At 41.9% G+C, this 18,975-nt stretch overlaps 1 protein-coding gene across 1 annotated transcript in view; it reads left to right on the forward strand.

Moving 5' to 3' along the window:
• The first annotated feature begins 397 nt into the window (after positions 1 to 397).
• Positions 398 to 18,975, forward strand: part of LOC126240910 (arylsulfatase B-like) — a 140,629-nt gene continuing 122,051 nt past the window's right edge. The window contains exon 1 of the mRNA XM_049947962.1: positions 398 to 454. Coding sequence (XP_049803919.1) covers positions 453 to 454 — 2 coding nt within the window. The 5' untranslated portion in view covers positions 398 to 452. The remainder of the gene's footprint in view (positions 455 to 18,975) is intronic.

Here is an 18,975-nt window from a genome sequence, read left to right on the forward strand (position 1 = left end):
GTTATCGCTTTCAAGCTGTTTCTGAACCTCATCTCTTACCTTTAGTATTAAACGAGGATACAGTGCCCTACATCAGTTCTTTGCTTATACAAAACTGTGGATCCATATGAGCGTGAACGTAACAGTGCTTCACAAAAGTATGGTTTATGAAGTTCAGTTATTTTAAGACTGCTAGTAAACCTACGTGTTACCTTGAAGTACTCCACTGTACAGTTTGACAATGGATTCATTAACGCTTCCGAGACTGTACGATAATTGTGTCCACATGCACAGGCGAACGATGACCTACGGCAGTTATGAATCAATTTAAATTATCGCTCTGCCGGCTGTCTAGTTGGTGACCTTTTATCGGTCCAAGTGACTTCTTGTCGAAGTTGTGGCACTGTGCCCTTACAGAGCAACATCCAGTCAGTTGCTGTGTCTTCCGGTGAGCAAACGACACTCGTCCCGCTATGTAAGTATTGCTGTATCAATATATGTTACATCTTTATCGTCGTAAATACTCGTGCGATTTGTGTGTGTGTGTGTAAGTGTGAGTGTGTGCATGTGTGTACTCTCTTATGTTTTAACTTGTTTGATGGTCACCAGGTTATATTTACGGTTTAATTCGTTTGCTCCTTATAATTTTCTTTTGGTGTTGCTGGGCTAATGTCGAACATTTCTTATGTTTCGCGCTTCACATCAGCACAGATTCGTTAATATTGAAATTCTGAATCCCACAGGAGACGAGAAAGTCTGTGTCAATTTTTACCGACCGAATCCCGGGGCCGGAAGTGTATGTCCTTGTTGTTGGAGTATTCAGTCAGAAGTCCGGTTTGATGCAGCTCTCCATGCTACTATATCCTGTGCAAGCCTCTACATCCCTGAATAAATACTCAGCTTACATCCGTCTGAATTTGCTTACTGTATTCAGCTTTTGATCTCTCTCTACGGTTTGTACCCCCAACACTTCCCTTGAATACTAAACTGATAACGGTTTACCCGTCGAGAGGCCTTAGCCACACGACGTTTCATTTCATTTCATCCGTTGATGTCTCAGAATGTGTCCTACCAACCCATTCCTTCTTCCAGTCAGGTTGTGCCACACATTTCTTTTCTCCCCAGTTCTGTTCAGTACCTCATCATTAGTTATGTGATCTACCCATCTAATCATCAGCATTCTTCTCTAGCACTGCATTTCAAATGCTTCTATTCTCTCCTTCTCTAAACTGTTTATCGTCCGTGTCTCACTTGCATACATGGCTACACATCATACAAACACTTTCAGAAAATACTTCCTAATGCTTAAGTCTATATTCGATGTAAACAAATTTCTTTTCTTCAGAAACGTGTCTTTTGCCGTTGCCAGTGTACATTTTATATTCACTCTACTTCGGCCATCATCTGGTATTTTGCTGCCACAATAACAAAACTCATCCACTACTTTAAGTGTCTCGTTTCCTAATCTAATTCCCTCAGCATCACCTGATTGAATTCGGCTACATTCCATTATCCTTATTTTGCTTTTGTTGATGTTCATTTTGTACCCATCTTTCAAGGCAGTGTCCATTCTGTTCAACTGCTCTTCCAAGTCCTTCGCTGTCTCTAATCCAATGACAATCTCATCGGTGATTCTCAAAGTTTTTACTTCTTCTCCCTGAACTTTAATTCCTTCTCCAAATTTTTCTTTGATTTCATTTACTGCTTGCTCAATATACAGATTGAATAACATTGGGGACAGGTTACAACCCTGTCTCACTCTCTTCTCAATCACTGCTTCCTTTCCATGCCCCTCAATTCTTATAACTGCTGCCTGGTTTCCGTATAAGATGTAAATAGCCTTTCCCTCCCCATGCTTTGCTCCTGCTACCTTCAGAATTTCAAAGAGAATATTCCAGACAAAACCGTCAAACGCTTTCTCTAAATCTACAAATGCTATAAATGTAGGTTTGCCTTTCCTTAACCTATCTTCTAAGAGAAGTAGAAGGGTCAGTATTGCCTCGCGAGTTCCTACATTTCTCCTGAATCCAAACTGATCTTCTCCGAGGTCGGCTTCTATCTGTTTTTCCATTATTCTGTAAAGGACTGATGTTAGTATTTTGCAACCATGACTTATTAGATTGACTGTTCGGTAATATTCACACCTGTCAGCACCTGCTTTCTTTCGAATTGGAGTTACTACGTTCTTCTTGAAGTCTGAGGGCATTTCTCCTGTCTCATATATCGTGCACTCCACATGGAAGAATTTTGTCACGGCTGGCTCTCCAAAGGTTATTGGTAGGTCTGACAGAACACTGTCTACTCCCTGGACCTTGTTTCGACTTAGGTCTTTCAGAGCTCTATCAAATTCTTCTCATGGACGTCACCGATCTCCTTGTAATCTACGTCTTCTTCTATTTCTATAACATTACCTGCAAGTTCGTGTCTCTTGTATGGGCCCTCTATACACTCCTACCTCCTTTCAGCTTTCCCTTCTTAGCTTAGGATTGGTTTTCCATCTGAGCTCTTGATATTCATGTTGCATTTTCTCTAAAGGTTTCTTTAATTTTCCTGCAGGCAATATCTATCTTACCCGTAATGATATATGCTTCTATATCCTTACATTTGTCCTCTGGCGTCCCCCTCCGTAGTGCAGCGGTAGCGTAGCAAGGGGGCCCAGGTTCGATTGGACTGGGTGTTGTACGTCCTTCATCATTTTCATCATCACTGACACGCAAGTCGTCGAAGTGGCGTCAACTAAAAAGACTTGCAATACGGCGGCCAAACACCGAAGGGGATATCCCGGCCATTAAGTGCCATATGATCATTTCATTTTCTTTCCTCTCGCCGCTCCTGCTTAGCCATTTTACACTTCCTGTCAATGTCATTTTTAGACACTTGTATTCCCTTCCGCCTGCTTCATTTGGTGGATTTTTATATTTTCTTTTTTCATCAGTTAAATTCAATACCATATCACCTGTGTTATCCAAGGATTTCTATTAGGACTTGTCTTTTTACCTATCTGATCCTCTGCTGACTTCACTATTTCATTTTTTTTTCTTCTACTGTATTCATTTACCCTGTTCTATTCAACCTTTTCCTAATGCTCCCTCTGAAACCCTCAACAATACATGGTTCTTTCAACTTATCCAGATTCCATATCCTTAATTTTCTAACTTCTTGCAATTTCTTTAGTTTTCATCTACAGTTCGTAACCAAAAAATTTTGGCCAGAGTCCACATCAACGCCTGGAAATGTCTTACAATTTAAAATCTGATTCCTAAATCCCTGCCTTACCATTATATAATCAATCTGAAACCTTCTAGTGTCTACAGGTGTCTTCCACATATGTATTCTTTTATTATTCTTAAACCACGTGTTAGCTATGATTAAATTATGCTCTGCGCAAAATTCTACCAGGCAGCTTTGTCTTTGATTCCTTTCCCCTAGTCCAAATTCACCTACAATTTTTCCTTCGCTTCCTTTTCCTTCTGTCGAATTTCAGTCTCCCATCACAATTAAATTCTCGTCTCCCTTAACCATATAAATAATTTATTTTATCTCATGATACATTTCTTCAATCTCTTCATCATCTGCAGAGATAGCTGGTATGTAAACTTGCACTGCTGTGGTGGGTGTGCGCTTCGAGTATCTCTTGGCTATGATAAAACAATCACTATGCTGTTCATAGTAACTTACCCACATTCCTATTTTCTTATTAACTTTTAAACCTGCTCCTGCACTACCCTTATTTCATTTTGTATTAATAACGCCATATTCACCTGACGAGAAGTCCTATTCCTCCTGCCACTGAACTTCATAAAATCCCACTATAACTACAACCTATCCATTTCTTTTTTTATATTTTCTACTTGCCCAATCAAGGGATCCAACATTCCGTGGGCCGATACGCAGAACACCAGTTTTGTTTTTCCCGATGACAACATCCTCATTAATAGTTCCCACCTGGAGATCCAAATTGGGGACTATTTTACCTCCAGAATATTTTACCCAAAAGGCTACCATCATCATTTAACCATTCAGTAGAGCTGCATGCCCTTGGGAAAAGTCACGGCTGTAGTTTCCCCTGCCAGTCTTGTTCGCGAGATTAAGGCGGAGCTCACCATTTGCAGAACCGACTGTGGTCCTTTGGTAAAGAGCCAAGTGGAGGGTCTGAATCAGAGACTCAAGCGGTTCTGTGACCGTGTAGGCTGCAGATTCCTTGCGCCATCGGGTGGTGTGTTTCCGGGTTCCACTTTAATAGGTCAGGAGTCCACTACACACAGGAAGCGGCTACACGGGTAGCGGGAGTTGTGTGGAAGGGACTGTGTGGCTTTTTAGGTTAGAGGGACTCAGGAAACCACAGAAAAGGCGTCCGTCTAAAGGGGGCAGGTAAAATACAGTAAGGTAGTTGTAGAAACGATCGGTATTGTAGTTATAAATTGTCGTAGCTGTGTTGGGAAAGAACCAGAGCTCCAAGCCCTAATTGAAAGCACTGAAGCTCAAATAGTTATAGGTACAGAAAGCTGGCTAAAGCCGGAAATAAGTTCAGCTGAAATTTTTTCAAACGACCTAACAGTTTTCAGAAAAGATAGATTAAATACATTTGGTGGAAGAGTATGTATTGCTGTCAGAAGCAGTTTACCTTGTAACGAAATTGATGTAGATAGTTCCTGCGAAATAGCATGGGTAGAGGTTATACTTGACAATCGGTCTAAACTATTAATTTGTTCGTTTTACCGACCCTCCGACTCAGAACATATAGTTGGTGAACAGTTCAAAGAAAACTTGAGTCTCATTTCAAATAGGTACCCTAATCACACAATTATAGTCGGTGGTGACTTCAATCTACCCTCGATAAGCTGGAAAAATTATACGTTTAAAGCCGTCGGCAGGCATAAAACGTCATCCGAAATTGTACTGAATGCTTTCTCAGAAAATTATTTTGAACAGTTAGTTCATGAGCCCACTCGAAGCGTAAATGGTTGCGAAAGCACACTTGACCTCTTAGTAGCAAATAATCCTGGACAAATAGGGAGTATCGTGACAAATACAGGGATTAGCGACCACAAGGCAGTTGCTGTTAGGCTGAATACCGTTAACACCCTCTACCGTCAAAAAGAAATGCAAGTACATTTATTTAAAAAAGCTGATAAAAATGCTCTTAACGCCTTTTTAAGAGACAGCCTCCACTTCTTCCGTTCTAATCATGTAAGCTTAGAATGATTTCAAAGAGATAGTATCGACGGCAGTTGAGAGATGTGTACCGCATAAATTAATAAGTGATGGTACTGATCCCCCATGGTACACAAAATGACTCAAATCACTGTCGCAGAAGCAACAAAAAAATTATGCTAATTTAAAGGAATGCAAAATCCCCAAGATTGCGAAGTTTTGCAGAAGTTCGAGAGACAGTGCGTACTTCAATGCGAGATGCTTATAATAATTTCCACAACGTAACTTGTCTCGGAATCCGGCAGAGAACCCAAAGAGTTTCTGGTCATACATGAAGCACACCAGTGGCAAGATGCAATCAATACCTTCACTGCGCGATAACAACGGTGAAGTCACTGATGACAGTGGCACTAAAGCAGAGTTATTAAACATGGTTTTCCGAAAATCCTTCACCAAAGAAGATGAAGTAAATATTCCAGAATTCCAATCAAGAACAACTGCAAAGATGAGAAACATAGTAGTACATATCCTCGGTGTAGCAAAGCAGCTTAAACCACTTAATAAAGACAATGCCTCCGGTCCAGATTATATACCAGTCAGGTTCCTTTCAGAGTATGCTGATACAATAGCTCCATATTTAGCAGCTATATACAACCGGTCGCTCACATCCGTACCAAAAGACTGGAAAATTGCTCAAGTCACATCAATACCGTAAAAGAGAAAAACGGGTAATCCGATGAATTATAGGCCCATATCACTAACGTCGATTTGCAGTAGGGTTTTGGAACATATACTGTGTTCGAACATTATGAATTACCTCGAAGAAAACGATTTATTGACCCATAGTCAGCACGGATTCAGAAAATATCGTTCTTGTGAAACACAACTAGCTCTTTATACTCATGAAGTATTGAGTGCTATAAACAGGGGATAACAAATTGATCTCATATTTTTAGATTTCCAGAAGGCTTTCGACACCGTTCCTCACAAGCGTCTTCTAACCAAACTGCGTGCCTATAGAATATCGCCTCAGTTGTGCGACTGGATTCGTGATTTCCTGTCAGAAAGGTCACAGTTCGTAGTAATAGACTGAAAGTCATCGAGTAAAACAGAAATAATATCCGGCGTTCCCCAAGTAAGTCTTATAGGTCCTCTATTGTTCCTAATCTATATTAACGACATAGAAGACATTCTGAGTAGCCCTCTTAGATTGTTTGCTGATGATGCTGTCATTTACCGTGTTGCAAAGTCGTCAGATACCAAAACGAATTGCAAAATGATTTAGACAAGATATCTGTGTGGTGCGAAAAGTGGCTGTTGACCATGAATAAAGAAAAGTGTGAAGTTATTCATATAAGTACTAAATGAAATCCGGTAAATTTCGATTACACTATAAGTCACGCAAACTTGAAGGCTGTAAATTCAACTAAATACTTAAGGATTACAGTTACGAATAACCTAAATTTGAACGATCACATAGATAGTGTTGTGGGTAGAGAAAACCAAAGACTGCAATTCATTGGCAGAAAACTTAAAAGGTGCAACAGGTCTACTAAAGAGACTGCTTACACCACACTTGTCCGTTCTGTTCTGGAGTACTGCCGTGCGGTGTGGGACCCGCATCAAGTGGGACTGACGGATGGCACTGAAAAAGTTCAAAGGACAGCTCGTTTTGTATCATAGCGAAATAGGGGAGATAGTGCCATAGACATGGTACGTGAATTGGACTGGCAATCATTAAAACAAAGGCGTTTTTCGTTGAGATGGATTTTCTCATGAAATTTCAATCACTAGTTTTCTCCTCCGATTGCGAAAACATTCTGTTGGCACCCACCCACATAAGGAGAAATGACCATCTCGACAAAATAAGAGAAATCAGGGCTCGCACAGAAAAATGTCAGTGCTCATTTTTCCCGCGCGCCGTTGGAGAGCGGAACGGTAGAGAGACAGCTTGAAGGTGGTTCATTGAACCCTCTGCCAGGCACTTTATTGTGAATAGCAAAGTAATCACGTAGTTGTAGATGTGTTTGCAGTAACAGCACAGCAAGGCCGTATGGTTGATGTTACAACGCCAGATTAGTCTGTTATCCAGGTGTAACTACTGAAAAGGATGCTGCCACCTTTTCATGAGCCATACGTTTCTTTGACCTCTCAACAGAGGCCACTCCGATGTGGGTACACCTACCGTACTGCTACCTGTATCGATGAGACACACAAGCCATCCCACCAACAGCAAGGTCCATGGTTCATGGAGGGTGGGGTGTACATCTTAGCCAGCTTTATTTTGAGTTGTATACATTCTGTGATGTCTTTTTAGTGCAATGCTTGTTATGTTCTTTGTTTCTCAGTTGCTTTTATTTTACATTGGCTTCTGCGACATTTGTATTTTACCTTAGTAAATGACTGCAAGTGTTGCAAAGATCGCTAGAAGCAATTGCCATCATTGATGAGCTTTCTGTTTGTACAGTGTTACTGTAAATGTTTCATTAGTTTTCAAGGCTACATGTTTTCGAAAGTATTACATGTACAAATGGAACTGTAAACTCATCAAGTTTGCATCTTGCACTCCGCAAATGTTCTATAATGCCGCTCTCGTCACACGACACACGTCCAAGCGGGAGTAAAGTTCGTTCTAACGCTTATGTAGCAACATCCTGTCAGCGGTCAACACAGCAAGGCTGATGCGTTTTCTGAGTTGTTCCAGTGTTCTAGGCAGTGGGGAAACGTAAACACGGTCTTTAATGAAAACGCATAGGAAAAAGTCACAAGGCGCTAGGTCAGGCAACCTTAGGTGCCAAGGGAACAGAGCCACACCATCGTCACTACTATACCCAATCCGGCGACGCTAAAGTTCGTGGTTTACGTAGCACCTACATCGCTGCTCCAATGAAGGTGTACCCAATCTTGTTGGAAGATGAAATTCTCGGAATGAGTAGTAAGTTACGGGAACAACCATAGCTGCAATATATCAATGTGAAAGGTACCAGTCACAGTCTTCTCACAGAAGAAAAACGGGCCATTCATCTTCCACTGCGACATTGCACAGAAAACATCACCTTTAGGCGATTCTCGTTCATGCGCCACAATTTCAAGAGGATATACAGTATCCCACACTCACATTGTGCCAGCTAACCTTTGTGCTTCGTCAGCGAATAGCTGCTTGAAGGCGAAATGTTCATCCCAATTACTTCCTGCATCGTGATGGAAAGTTAAAGGCACTGACCATAATCTTCCGATTTTGGTTGTTGCAAGTGTTGTAGACGGTACAGTTTGAAATGTAACCACCATCGCAAAAACTTCCAAACAGTTTGCTGTGGTGTTCCAAGTTCGTGGCTCGTGCGGACTGTTGATTGATTGATTTATTTATTTACTTATTTTCGACTGCGTACGAAACTGTCCGTCACCCCCTCCACGTCTGCATCTGCCACACTTAGTCGACCAGCACTCTTCTGTTTACAGAAACGACCAGCGTCCCAAAATTGTCGACATACACGCACAGTGGTCTGTTTACATGGCGGTTCTATTCGATAACTTTAAGAATGCACGGCGTACTGTTGTAACAGATAAGACATCTCGCACATTCCAACACATAAAGAGTCTTTCCTTACTTTTTCGTCACCTTGTCAAGGCACTACACCACTAACGCCAAGTGTTGGACACACTGCAAACTCTGTGACCTCAGAAAATAAAGGAAACAAAAGTTGAAAAAAAAAGAAATAGCTTTACTGGCCTTCGAAGTAATCACCATTAGCTACTTCTGACATCGGGTGTAAAGCAATTGGAAACTGTCAGCAAATACTTTTCGTGGAGTAACACATTGTTGGATATTCGCATCATTACAGGAGATGAGACTTGGTGCTACCGCCGGCCGGAGTGGCCGAGCGGTTCTAGGCGCTGCAGTTTGGAACCGCGCGAGCGCTACGGTCGCAGGTTCGAATCCTGCCTCGGGCATGGATGTGACTATTGTCCTTAGGTTAGTTAGGTTTAAGTAGTTCTAAGTTCTAGGGGCCTGATGACCTCAGAAGTTAAGTCCCATGGTGCTAAGAGCCATTTGAACTTGGTGCTACCAATGTGGTCCGGAGACTGAGAGACAGTCAATGGCATGATGTCTCACACTTTCTTCAGGTAGAAATTCATGGTAGTTAAAGTCCTTGCCGTCGTGAAAGGCGATAAACATCGTCTTAATCTTGAATTTTGTCAGCTGACTTTCTCGGGAGGCGGTAAAGGCGATGAAAACGTGCCACTGACAGTCGCTTGGCCTCTGGATCGTACTGGTATTCTCAGGTCTCATCTCTAGTAATGAGGTGGATACCCAACACTGACCACGGTATTTCTAGCTATTCTACAAGAAGCGTTTGCTAACGGTTTTCAACAACTCTACAACCGGAGTCACAAGTGTGTTGTATCTTACAGTGATTACTTTGAAGGCCAATAAAAGTATTTTGTTTGTAACTCCTGTTTATTTTCTCAGACCGCTCACCGAACTCTTTAAGTGCGCTTTGTATTTGTACATGTAATACTTTGAGGAAAATGTATTACTTTGAAAAGAAATGAAACGTATATAGCAACCGTGTATTTCATTTCCATAGTTCTCATTGGACTGAAATTGATATTTTTGTAAGATCAGGCACTTTACAAGCTACTGCATAGTGCAAGGCAGAAAACTTCTTCATATCTATTCTAGACATTGTCTAACACTTTTTTGCTGAAATAGCGTCAAGGGTAACCACAGCCATGGTCTCCGAGCTGATAGTCCATGCTGCTGCAAACTTCGTCGAACTGTTCGTGCAGATGGTTGTTGTCTTGCAAACGTCCCCATCTGTTGACTCAGGGATCGAGACATGGCTGCACGATCCGTTACAGCTATGCGGATAAGATGCCTGTCATCTCGACTGCTAGTGATACGAGGCCATTGGGATCCAGCACGGCGTTCCGTATCACCCTCCTGAACCCACCGATTTCATATTGGATCTCGACCAACGCGAGCAGCAATGTCGCGATACGATAAACCGCAATCGCAAGAGCCTACAATCCGACCTTTATCAAAGTCGGAAACGTGATGGTACGCATTTCTCCTCCTCACACGAGGCATCACAACAATGTTTCACCAGGCAACGTCGGTCAACTGCTGTTTGTGTATGCGAAATCGGTTGGAAACTTTCCTCATGTGAGCACGTTGTAGGTGTCGCCACCAGCACCAACCTTGTATGTATGCTCTCAAAAGCTAATCATTTGCATATCACAGCATCTTCTTCCTGTCGGTTAAATTTCGCGTCTGTAGCACGTCATCTTCGTGGTGTAGTAATTTTAATGGCCAGTAGTGTATAACCACCATTCGACAGCTTCGCAATACAACAGTAATAGGAACGGTAAGACTAGTATCGCCGAATCAAGCGAATGTGAATGATGTATTCCTTCGAAGAACAAGTCGATATGCTTCTCATTTACGGAGAATGCCAACGAAATTCATTGAGAGCTAGAGACTTATACGCTTAAAGATATCCTCAAGGTACTCACCTTACACGTCGTACATTTAAATATGCGTATGATAAATTGAGAACAACTGGATCTTTAATGCATCAGAAACATATCCGGCAAAGGAAAGTTACTAACGAGGAAACGGAAATAGGTACTCTTGCCACTGTGGTTTAAGATCCCTGTGTTAGTTTGCGTCATATCGAAAGGGAATTTTTCATCAGCCAGGGTAGTGTTGTTCGTGCTCTGCATGGCCATAAATATCATCCTTACCATAACAGTCTCCATCAAGAATCAACTGGTATGGATTGTATTCTGCCTATGGGCTCAACTTCATATTCAAAGTGATGACACATTTATTAATTTGATTTTATTTACTGATGAGTCTACATTCATGAACTACAGAAGTGTTAATTTGCATAACATGCATTATTGGGCAACTGAAAATCCAGGGTGGCTGCAGCAAGTTGCACACGAAAAACCGTGATCGCTGAATGTATGGTGTGAGATTCTGGAGAAGAGAATTATAGGCCCCTAACGCATCGAAGGAAATCTTAAAGTTGGAAGTACACCACATTCCTGCAAGAAATATTAGGTCTGTAATTGGAAGAAATATCTTTAGGAACAAGGAACACAATGTGGTATGAACATGATGGGTATCCGGCACATTTTTTGCTGATGGCTAGAAATGAGTTGCAGAGACAATTCCCAAATCGTTGTATCGGATGTGGAGGAGATGTGTCATGCCTAGCTCGTTCGCCAGACTTGACAGCCTCTGGATTCTTCCTTGTGTGGATTTGTAAAAGACACTCTTTATAAAGACATTCCAACTACACCTGAAGATATGCGAGAGAGAATTATCAGAGCATGTACTTCTATAAGTACTGATGTGATAAGGAGTACCACTAAATCCATGATAAGAAGATTACAGCACTGCATTGACACCATTGGTCATCACTTCGAACACTTTCTGTAAATGGACGTTCATGCCACCTTTGTGACCTGCATTGACCTTCAAAGACCTTACTGTTACACATCATTGGATTCGTCTAGATAGCTACTATCAGAAAGTAAGTACCAAAATATAGCATCCCATTAAAAAAAAACAAAGATGACCATATCTCCGAAGCGACCCCACCTAGCAAAAAAAAAAAAAAAAAAACCAACGTCATATTGTGGCCCCCGTTGTCCCATGCAACTTTCGTACACAAACTTTTCAGCTCCTATCATACTTTCGGAGTTATTCTTGGTGGCAATAGTTAGTGACTCACTCTGTATATTAATTACAAATTGCCAGAGTAGATGCAGTGGAGTTTGTGTAAGAAGCTACTTGACAGTTGCAGTGGACTGTGTGTGGCAGCTTTGCACGTCTACCCTCAACCAATTAGGTAACGTGATTTTGTAAACTTCTCTATGGCAACGCCTCAGTATTGTCACAGCTCTACATAGGGCTACCTGTTTTCGTCTGCACCCTTCTGCGTTTCGCAGTTGGAAGCTGGCAACAACGCTGCTAGCTGTCAGGGATCTGGTGACACCAACTCGACTATAGTTACTTCACTAAATTGTCCTCCACTTCTACTATCGTATCATGTAGTGCAACATCGACAGCACATTTAATTGAGTTAACTGTAATATTGGAAAAAGAGTAGGTAAGTCGTCCCGAATCTTTAGGCCTCTAAAAAGGACGCCAGTTTTGGCCATTAGGTGGTAGTACATTGTACATTTCAGATAGCTTGACGCCTAGGGTCTAGAACACAGCACTCCCCCGCTTCCTTTGGCACTACTTGGGCACGTTTGCCAACTATAGGGGATGCATGCAGTTGGGTAGGCTAAGTTATAGCCTGGGGCGGTTCTTTCAGGTCACCCCCGCTTGTGTTGTTTCTCAGAGTCATGTTTGGGAGTACTCCTCAACAGAAAAAGTCGAAAGGCGAGTCTATAAAGCCGCCAACAGTCCATTGTTCTCCCCCAGTTTTTCGCAGCTGTTAATTGAGTTACGTGGTCGTTTGTGGTCTTCACCACCACCGCTGGTGCGCCGACATGTGTGTAGCTTTCATGAGATGAGCCATCTCATCATTACTTTCCCTTGTGGCACACTCCAGGCTTTTCCCTCGCGTTAGGCCTTTCTTAAGGTGATTTCTAGTGAGATCAGTTGCAGTTGGGCAATATGTTGTATCTACTTCCCCCTTTTTCACTTACATGACATCTGCATCAGTTGCCACTAGCTAATCGACCTCCTCCATCCCCATCATACTGCAGTGTCTGATACACTGCAGTAATTACTAACAGCTGCATTCAGTTATGAATGAAATCACAAACTGCGCATATCGTTCTGCATGAGCTGTAGAATATTTCAGAACAAAAGAAAATTTGTGCCACATCGGGACTCAAACCCAGATATCCCGCATGTCACAAGCAGCCGCCTTAACTATTTCGGCTATCCAAGCATGCTTCCAGAAGCAGCTCATATCTCCATTTGTCCTGCTGCCTAATCTACCTTCTACTCGCACTGTTTTATCGTGGTTCCTGCACAGAGTGAGACTGTTTTCTCTCGTCATTGACTCGCTATGGCACGAAATACTGCGGTGCAGTGTCGGAGACACTGCGTTAGCGATTAAGGGCCACATTTAATTACGAATCTAAATGCAATTGCGTTTCCTATTTGATTCATTTGTGGAGCGAGGAGAGAATGGGTGCACACTTCCAGACGCACCACTTTTTCCTCAGAAGATTTTTATATGTGATTTTCAGTTTAATAAAACATGATTAGAAAAACAATACTTACATGCGAATAGTTAATATACAAAGCAGTGAACCACTAAAATGAGCAGAAGCTGCAGAGTCACTTAAAGCCTAACTACACTGAGGTGAAAAATGTCATGGGGTGCTTCCTAATATCATGTCGGACCTCATTTTGCCGAGACTAGTCGAGCAACTCGATGTGGCATGGACTCCACAAGTAGTTGGAAGTCCCCTGCAGAAATATTGCGCCATTCTGCTTCTACAACGAACCACAGTTGCGAATTGTTTCTGGTGCAGTATTTTGTGCACGAACTGACTTCTCGATTATGCCCCGGAGACCTGGGCGGCCAAATACACTGGTGTCCAAAATTAACGCAAAAAGCCTCTGTTTCCCAGTCCTGTGTCTAATTCACGATATAATCATACAAACCGTCAACCAGATGTCCGTGTTCTGCAAGGAAGATGGCATTCCGGTCAACGGACAACAATGCCAACGATGACGTCAGGGCAACTATGAAACGAGGTAATGTTTGACAGTAGTTCTACATCCACAATCGCTGTGTGCACAGTCACAGACGGTGCAATATGGCACAGATACGGTGTCTACCAGACTCTCTGTGGAAGAGTGCCACAGAAGAAAGGAAGCAGGGCAGTCGCAAACTGATTTGGCCCAATGGCTTAATGTGAATTGTTCTGTTGTTCCTTGGAGTGGCGACAGTTCATAGAGACCGCAACTGAATCCTGAACACCAGGGCAGGGCCGACCACATGTGGCTTCAGAAGAGAGGACCGTTATTTGGCTGTAAGGGAACGACAGTATCACGTTATTACTACACAGCACTGGCATGTGAGCACGCAGCGTACACTAGGCGTGTTGTATGGAGGCAAACGGTGTACAGAAGGCTTCGACAGAGTGGCCTTTACTATCAGAGACCCGCTGTTTGTCTACCTCTGATGCTTCTTCACAGAAGGGAACGCCCAGATGGGAGTTATCAGTATGCCACCTGGATGCTCGAGCATTCACAGACGAGACCCGATTTAGTCTGGAGAGTGATGCTCGATGGATTCGCATCTGGAGGGAACTTTGAACACGATTCTGGGACCCAAACATTGTGGAAAGAGACCCAGATTGAGGTGGATCCCTAATGGTGTGGGCATGGATTATGTTAACCTCACGAACCCCTGTTTATGAAAATGTACAGCTGAATGGCAAGGCTTAACTGCTGTCAGTTATCGTGACAAGATCTTGGGACGTCATCTGCGGTTATTGCGAAGTGGCGTGGCCTGCTCGCTCTCCCAGTTTGAATCCCATAGAGCATATCTGGGATGCGCTAGGGAGATGGCTTGCGTCACATCTGCATCCACCAACTCTCCAAGACTGCGAACAGCTCTGCAGGAAGAATAGCCGTATTTCCTCAAAATGAGACTGTGACGTCATTCACAGCACGCCTTGCCGTTGTCAGGCCTGTATTGCTGCTAGAGATAGTCACGCCCCATACTGAGCATATGAACCAGTTGTCGGAATGTGTGTGGAAATACGTTAAGTTGGAAGAAACGAAGAAGATTTTTGTCTACCGTTATACCTGTTGCAGCTGTTTGCGTTCTGTATTCTTTACATAGTATCTACTTTACTATCAGCTATATACTGTTTTGTGGCAAAATAAAAGCAACCTAGCAAAATTTCCATTTGTTGCTTTAATTTTGGACTCCAGGGTAATTCGTTTCAACTGTCCTGAACGTTCTTCAAACCAATCACAAACAATTGTTGGCCTGGTGATATAACGCTTTGTCATCCAGAAAAACTCCATCGTCGTTTGAGAACACGAATGGCTGCAAGTGGTCTCCCGAATGAAACCATTTCCAGTCAGTGATTGGTTCAGTTGGACCAGAGGACCGACTCCATTCCATGAAAACACAGCGCACACCATTATGGAGCCACCACCAGCTTGACAGTGCCTTGTTGAGAACTTCAATCCATGGCGTTGTGGGGTCTGCTCTGCACCAGAACCCTACCATGAGCTCTTACCAACTGTAATTGGAACTCACGTGACCAGATCGCCCTCCAATCGTCTAGCGTCCAACTTACATGGTCACGAGCCCAGGAGAGGTCCTGCAGGCATTATCATGCTCTCAACAAAGGCACTCGCGTCGGCTGTACCCCATTAACGCCAAATTTCGCTGCATATCCTAATGGATACGTTCCATTATGGTATCTTCGGTTATTTCACGCAGTGTTGCTTGGCTATTAGCACTGAAAACTCTACGCAAACGCTGCTGCTCTCGGTCGTTGAGTGAAGGCTGTAGACCGACGGCCACTGCATTGTCCGTGGTGAGATGTAGTGTCTGAAATTTCGTATTCTCGGCACACTCTTGACACTGTGGCTCTCGGAATACTGAATTCTTTAACGATTTCCGAAATTGAATCTCCCATGTGTCTAGTTGCAATTACCATTCTGCTGTCCATGGTCTGTTGGTGCTCGTTGTGCGGCCATAATCGTGTCGGAGACCTTTTCACGTGAATCACCTCCGTCCGAATGATAGCTCCGCCCATGCACTGCCGTTTACACCTCACGTACGATACTACCGCCATTTGTTGGCTATAGGTGCGTATCGCTACCCCAAACTTTTGTCACCTCAGTGTAATGTATCATCTTTAAGAAATTGCCTAATTTGTTGCTGTTATCCTGCCAACCCGTTGTTTTAAACTGTTCGTAATGCATATGACAATGGTATTCTTTAAAATGAGCAATGTAATTCTGAATTACGATAGCCGCTATGTAACCAATGACTCAGAGAGCAATTTTATGTTCTGTCGCGTTTACCGAGTTGATACATCACTGTTTCATCGACACACACTGTTTGATCGAAAGTATCCGAACACCTGTCGGTGGATATTATTAGAGAATGAGTGCGCCTTTCAACTGTGTGATGGCTTGAACTCTGTTGGTGACACTTCGAATGAGGTGTCTGAGCCTGTGGAGGAAAGGCAGCCCGTTCTTCCTCCACAGTCCAAACCAGAGAAGGTAGTGGGGTATGGGCTCTCAAGCGAAGTCGACGCTCTAATTCATCCCAAAGGTGTTCTGTTGGGTGGAGTCCGCGGCTCTGGTCAGACCAGTCCGTTTCATGTACGTTATTGTCCACAAAATATTGCCTCCCAGATGCTACTTGATGACAGAGTGCTTTGTCATGCTGAATCAGTTATCAATCATCGTCTTCGAATTGTTCTTCTACTGTACTGCTCGTCAAACCGTCAATCGTGACCTGCTGCAGTGCAGAACAAAATTAGTCAGATGCATGTACCCTACATCACAAGCGAAGAGATTGAGAAGGTAATAAAGCAAATGAAAAATAAAAATTCCACTGGTGTAGATAATATATCTAGTATAGCACTGAAGCACTGCTGCAGTTTCATTCTTAAAGTTGTCTGTCACATATTTGTGTCCATAAATCAAGGTACTGTCTCTAATACACTCAAATATGCAATCATGAAACCACTGTTCAAAAAAAGGTGATGAAGCTGATGTTTGCATCTACCAGTCAGTTTCATTGTTGCAAGTCTCTCTAAAATCCTAGAGAAACTAATGTTCAAGAGAATCATGGATCATCTTAATAAAAATAAAATCCTTGATAAAAATCAGTTAGGATTCTAAAAGAGTACTTCAACTGAACATGACATTTTTCTCATTAGTCAGCCAACTCCTTGAATCCATAAACAATAAAATAAACCAGTTGAAATCTTCTGTGATCTGTCTAAAGCATTCGACTGTGTAGATCACAAAATTCTACTTACGAAGGCTGAGCACTATGGATTAAATGGTAAAGTACGGATGTGGCTCAAGTCATATCTAGATGACAGAAGGCAGAAGGTAGTACTGAACAATCTTGCAATGACACCTGCCTGCTCTGACTGGGGCACAGTAAAATGTGAAATGCCACAGGGCTTGGTGCTTGGTCCCTTACTTTTCCTCATCTTTATCAATGATCTGCCATGCTGTATGACACAAAAAGAACGCTTCACCCTGTTTGCTGATGTCACAACCATTATGGTTGACAAAACACCCAACTGCAGTCTGGAGAACATTGTGGCCACTGTATTCAAAGAAGCTCTAGACTGGTTCACTTCAGATGGTCTGTCACTCAATATTAACAAGACTCACTTCATTCAATTTTAAACAGCAATTTAAAAACGGGAAAAAGATTTAAATAAAATGTGGTGACAAAGAAATATTGAGAGTTGAGTCTTCTAAATTCCTGGGATAAACAACAATTCCAAACTGGTTAGTTCACATCAATGATCTATCTAAAAGACTGAATTCAGCAGCATTTGCCATTCGCTTAATTGCATCTGTTTGTGACTTGGAAACAATTAAAGTTACATACCTAGGATATTTCCATTTACTTATGATGTACGGCATCATATTTTGTGGTAACCAGTCATGCGCAAATAAAGTCTTTATTGCACAGAAAAGTGTCATAAGAATTTGGCTAGAGTGCAATCCAGATACTCTTGCAGAAACTTATTCAAACAGCTTGCTATCCTCACCATGTCCTCTCAGCACATTTTATCAGTAATGTGCTTTGTGAACAATAATCACACAATCTACAAAACAAACAAGAAGTAAACATGATCTTCACAAAGATATAAAAAAAAATCTTAGCAAGGTACAGAAAAGAGTACGTTATTCAAGCATACAAGAACCTTCCATTTCATGCTAAATCAGCCATTGGGGATATGAATAAATTCAAAAACCAACTGAAACTTTACCTTTTGAATAGTTCTTTCTAGTCTTTACAGGAATTTTTTGACAACTTGCAACAATTAGTACAATGTGTTTAATTTGAAGCATTCCTATAAGAACTGACTGTGTAGCACTGGCATATCAGTTGATGATATAATGCTTTTTATCTGTATTACAATGTGAGACTTGTAATTTGTTTGTGTAATCATTAGTACTCTATAATCTGTGTTGTTGTTTAAACACTTGAACCTCATGTATCTGTTTGTATACAATTTAGTTTGTAAGCTTCATGAGCATTTAGGTATGGTTATTACTGTAATAATCTGACTTGTTTTATATCCTAACAATACATTCGCATCAAGGATTTATCGAACACAAAAATAAATAAATAAATAAACTTCAGTCCATTAAAGGCAAGCAAATATGTACTAATAATATCAATAATAGGCTATGAAACTGATATTATACTAGTGATTTTAGAAGGTTTGTTCCTTTTTATATTTTTATTACCTCTTTATACTACCTTATGGTTCCTGTTCTCAGAGCAGATTCATATTTTAAGTTTCTCATCTATATATAAGTATGTACACTGCCAGTCAAGAAATGCGACACCCTCAAGAACAAGGACAAGGTCATTTTATTGAAAATGAGGTGACAGGCAGATCATCATTGTAGCAGTATATGATAACAAACTCAGGACAAATGAAACGCACATCTATTAGTAAGGAGTGTCCAGAAGGTTTGGTCAACATGCAGTGTACTCCCCATTCCCTGTGGTGGCAAAGTAGGCGTGTATTCTCGCCTGAAAGTGATCATAAGAATGCCGAATAGCATCCTGCAATAGATTGTCCCAAGCACCTTGCGACTTTTGTTGCAATTCTGTAATGGTT

Source organism: Schistocerca nitens, chromosome 1 (assembly GCF_023898315.1).
Source record: "Schistocerca nitens isolate TAMUIC-IGC-003100 chromosome 1, iqSchNite1.1, whole genome shotgun sequence".
In the NCBI taxonomy this organism is placed as follows: Eukaryota; Metazoa; Arthropoda; class Insecta; order Orthoptera; family Acrididae; genus Schistocerca; species Schistocerca nitens.